At 42.4% G+C, this 5,051-nt stretch overlaps 1 protein-coding gene across 1 annotated transcript in view; it reads left to right on the forward strand.

The window, feature by feature from the left end:
• Positions 1–5,051, forward strand: part of ALDH7A1 (aldehyde dehydrogenase 7 family member A1) — a 36,102-nt gene that overhangs the window by 15,656 nt on the left and 15,395 nt on the right. Inside the window, exons 8-9 of the mRNA XM_006764379.2 lie at positions 755–832; positions 2,528–2,625. Of these exons, the coding sequence (XP_006764442.2) occupies positions 755–832; positions 2,528–2,625 (176 nt within the window). The remainder of the gene's footprint in view (positions 1–754; positions 833–2,527; positions 2,626–5,051) is intronic.

Raw genomic sequence — 5,051 nt, forward strand, 5'->3', positions numbered from 1 at the left:
CCCTCAGCTGTATCTCCTCACGCCTACTCTAGGTTTGGGGGACACTGGCTCTGCTTTGCAGCAATGTGTTGAACCTTCTCATTTGCTGATGGGGATGCCCTTTCACTTCTTTGTCTTTCTAGGTTTTATTTCTTTTTAAAATTTCTCTACCATCATTTTAATGGATTTGTAACAACAGACCAAAAAAACAAACAAAAAATGCCCTGTGTTCAGTTAACCATCTTGAATCATAGATGTCCCCATAGCTTGGCAGAAAATACTTGAAAACAATGATTACTTGAACTACCTGACCGATGCTTTATATCTTTTATTTATTTTTCAGGTTTAAAAAAAATGTTTTAATTGCTTTTTTAGAGAGAGAGAAAGGGAGAGGGATAGAATGATAGAAACATAAATGAGAGAACATTGACCGGCTGCCTCCTGCACGCCCCCGACTGGGGATCAAGCCCAAAACCTGGACAAGTGCCCTGACCTGGAATTGAACCAGTGACCGTCTGTTGCATGGGTCACCTCTCAACCACTGAGCAACACTGGCTGGGCTGTGTGTGTGTTTGTTTAAATTCTTTTTAAGATTCCCTTAGGGAGGGAAAAAAGAGTTCTACTTTTAAGTGTTTGAAAACCTCATTTCTGTTATGTAAAGAGAAATCCAGGCCTGGATGTTTGAGGGGAGGAAGAGAGAGTTAGGTGGATGGAGTTTTTAAAAAACCCTAAGAATGAAATTGCTCCCTTAGCAGTAATTGCTTTTCCTTTCTAGGATAATAGCCAAGGTTCTGGAGGACAACAAGCTGCCTGGCGCGATTTGTTCCTTGACTTGTGGTGGAGCAGACATTGGGTAAGTCAATACGTGCAGAATATCTTTCTGTTAAGGACCCCAGGCTGATCTACTAGAACCATCTGTCCTAGAAGAACTAAACGCAGTGCAGCTGGAGTGAGCATGGTTTTTTGGAATCATTATCATTATGGATCTCACTGGGCTCTGTCTTTATTAGTGCATAGCCTCTGTTGGAGGATGAGTAAGATATTGCCTTTGTAATTGCCCAAAGCTACTATTATAAGGTATTTATCTCCTACGATAACAAGCTGCTGTAATGGTGGGCAGTCCGTGGCCTGCTGACACTTGATTTATAAAGGTGCGTGCTTACAGAGCAGAGCTGGGGAATTGGAGTCTGGTGTCTCACCGCCACCCCTCGCCCCCCATACCCACCCCCCCAACCCCCAGCCCAAGAGCCTAGTCTATTGGTCTGCGTTCTTCAGCCAGCCAAAACGGGGAACCTTGTGAATATAGCTTCTTTATTTAAATTTATTCAGGGTTTTTTTAGAGTATTCACAGTGTTGTACAACCATCACCATTACCTTATTCCAAAACATTTGGGGGGGCGGGGGAGGCAAAAGAAACCCTGTAGCTATTAGCAGTCATTTCCTATCCTCCCCTTAGCAATGACTAAACTACTTTCTGTTTCCATGGATTTGCCTACTTGAGACATTTCATAAAATCAAATCATGCAGCATGAGGCCTTTGTGTTTCTGGCATATTCTCTTAGCATAATGTCACAGCCTCTTTTTAAGCTGGAACTGACTATATAATTGGTCAGAAGCATGATGAACGAGGTTGTTGTTACCAGCTTAGACTTTGACTGGGTGAGGTTTCATAGGGGTCTTATTGGTGTAGTTCAAATGTTAGTCTCCCTCTATTTTTACCTCATACTGCTCAACTTACTGGGCTATCTCAAAAATGAACAATAAGTACTCCTTTTATTAAATACGTGAAATATACTAGTATGCATAGTGAATTATCTACATGTCTTAAAACATGAGTATAATATCCTTTGACCAATTTGTTCTTAATCTTCTGGGTATCCTTGCCTTTGGCCTTAGAGTAGCTTAAAGAATTGCATTAGTGTGTAGGTGTGCATTACGGAACTGCTGCTTTGGGTATCCGTGCCTGTGTTTGCTGGGGTGAATCTGGGGAGGCCTACATGGTTACATTCATCAAGCTGTTCATGCTCTGTATTGGACTGATGCTGTGACTGCCTGGTTGGCCCACACCAAGCCCGTTGAAGCGCCAAACTGAGCAAATCAATAGTGTCTGGTCTACGTTCCTTAGAAGCAACTGGAACTCCTAGCATAGCCTTTATAAATCATCTTCCACGAGGGATACTTAGGATGTTTCCTACAGTCTAGCTTTTTAATTCTTGAAGAATTAGTAGTTTAAGAGTCTGTAAAATAACTGGGAATCTCATTGAGGAAATGCTAAGGTCACATTGTCAGTCACCCATTTAGGACAGAAAGGACTATCATTCTTAGCAATGTCCTCAAATTGATTTCTGTTTATAGAGAGCTCAGAACAGGTTAGCCTATTGTATTACATGGTTCTACTTGTGAAAATATAGTTCATTTTCATGAAGATCTTCCCTTGCTCTCCTGTAACTTAGACTGCCTTTCCAAGAGCCCATGTCAGGGTTTTCTGGCTGGTACCACTAGGTGGCGCCATTGCTTGGTTTCTCTGAGTGACCTGTTTGTTCTGCAGCACAGCGATGGCCAAGGATGAGCGAGTGAACCTGCTGTCCTTCACCGGAAGCACTCAGGTGGGGAAACAAGTGGCCCTGATGGTGCAGGAGAGGTTTGGTAAGTGTTGGCTTTCTAATGATTTTGATTCTCACAGAAGTATGGATGTGAAATTGAAAAGTTTTTTTGTTTTGTTTTTCTTGACTTTTTCAATGGAGATACCAGCCATGTTTATCTGAATGTCCAAGTAAAAGAAAAGGGTACAGTTATTTTATTAAAATATATTTTATTGATTTTTTACAGAGAGGAAGGGAGAGGGATAGAGAGTTAGAAACATCGATGAGAGAGAAACATCGATCAGCTGCCTCCTGCACGCCCCCTACTGGGGATGTGCCCACAACCAAGGTACATGCCCTTGACCGGAATTGAACCTGGGACCCTTGAGTCCGCAGGCTGACGCTCCATCCACTGAGCCAAACCGGTTAGGACAAGGGTACAGTTATTAGTGGTTTAATATTAGGCAATCGCAAATTTAAATAGCATAATTTGGAAAAGAATGTCATTTTTCTTTCTAAATGACTGTAATAAAATCATATCAAATGTATCAAGTTCTGTCAGGCCTATTAGGCAAATTAAAAAAAGAAAACTTACAATTTAGACAGGAATATAGGACCTATAGAGAATGTGGAATAGAAGATTTAAATCTGTTCCCTCATTTATATAAACATAGCTTTGTACACTCTACTTTATGGCTGATTACAGAGGGTTTGAAAGGGTAATATTGACTCATTTCTGGCTATTGATAGGTTATCCAGCCCTTTTGTTTTGGGGGCATTGTTTTTATGTATTTATTTAAATGGGTTTTTGTTGATTTTTTTAAGAGAGGAAGGGAGAGGGATAGAGAGATAGAAACATCGATGAAAGAGAAACATCATCAATTGGCTGCCTCCTACACACTCCCTACCAGATATTTAACACACAACCCAGGCATATGCCCTGACTGGGAAGCAAACCATGACCTCCTGGTTCATAGGTTGATGCTCAGCTATCCCGGCTGGGCTCCTGTTCCCTTCTTATTTGAAGTAGTAGTTAGTTGTTCTCTCTTAAGTAGTACTATTAGTTAAATGGATTATGATAAAAAAAATATCTTAAGTTACAGGTGCTTTTCATGGAGGGGGCTGGCTGCAGGAGTGTGATTAGGGAGCAAAGAGAGAATTGGAAAGATGTAGGAAGTGTCGGTTCCTTCTCTTCTGCCGCACAGCACTTGAAGCCAGGCAGGAGGAGCTGATGTGAGGTGTGGAATCTTCTGTTCCCTCCCCTTCTCTTGCCATCTCGGGTAGTGCTCTGCCATAGCCAGCAAGCTGTCACCAGATCAGGCTGTAGCAGGAACTAAGGCTGACGGGGCACTCAGTGACTTGGTAATAGCACCCCTCTCCCCTTATCATCAACACTCATTGATGCATGACTGTTCTTGAGCGTGGACGTGAGGACCTCTGCTGCTGTCACATACACTCCTGATGCTCTATCCACTGAGCCAAACCGGTTAGGGCTGTTTTTTTTTTCTTTTTTAACAGCTAATAATTTAAGGAGAAGTTATAAGATATTAATCAGAAAATAAAGCAAAGTTAATTTGATAGTTTGATCTCAACTAAATGTAAATGCACAGGAAAAAGATTGGAAGGCACAATACCAAATTATAAGGACAGATTTCATGATGACCTATGGGCCATAGCTTTTTGCCTGCTTGATACATTTTGCTCCTTTTAAAAAATAATTTTCTACAATGAGCACATAATTGTTAAACCTTTTTTATTATGATAGATGTATAAAAATTTACCATTTTAACTATTTTTAAGTGTGTAGTTCTATGGCATTAAGTATATTTACATTGTTGTATAACCATCACCAATATCCATCTCCAGATCTTTTTTTTTGTCTTCCCAATGGACGCTCTGTATCCATTAAAACTAACTCTCCATTTCTGCTTCTCCCTGGCCCCTTGGCAACTACTATTCTACTTTCCGTCTCTGTGGACTTGACTCTTTTAGGAAGCTCATATAACCAGAATCACAATATTTGTCCTTCTGTGACTGGCTCAAGTCATTTAACATAATGTCTTTAAAGTTCATCCATGTTGTAGAATTTTCATTCTTTTTAAGGTTGAATACTATTTCATTATATATATACACACTAGTAGCCCTGCGCACAAACCCGTGTGCCAGTAGCTCTCTGCGGGGCCTGGCTGCTCCGCACCTGCTGCCCAGAGGCTCTCTGTGGCCTCTGGGCCGCGGAACGCTTGCCTTGTCGCCAGGGCAATGATGCAAGCATGTCTCCCTCTCCATCTTTCCCGCCCCTCCGCTACTCCGTGCCCGCTGCCCAGAGGCCCTCCGAGGCCGGGGTAGAATGCTTGCCTCGTCGCCATGGTAACAAAGCAAGTGTTCCACCAGGCCGCTCATGCTGCCCGCTCTCAGCAGCCGCTCCCCCCAGGACTGGGAGACTCCAGCGGGGCTGAGAGGACTGGGTGTCGCCATCTTGTGGCTTTTCTG

The sequence above is a fragment of the Myotis davidii genome, unplaced genomic scaffold (genome assembly GCF_000327345.1).
Source record: "Myotis davidii unplaced genomic scaffold, ASM32734v1 scaffold159, whole genome shotgun sequence".
NCBI classification, from domain to species: Eukaryota; Metazoa; Chordata; class Mammalia; order Chiroptera; family Vespertilionidae; genus Myotis; species Myotis davidii.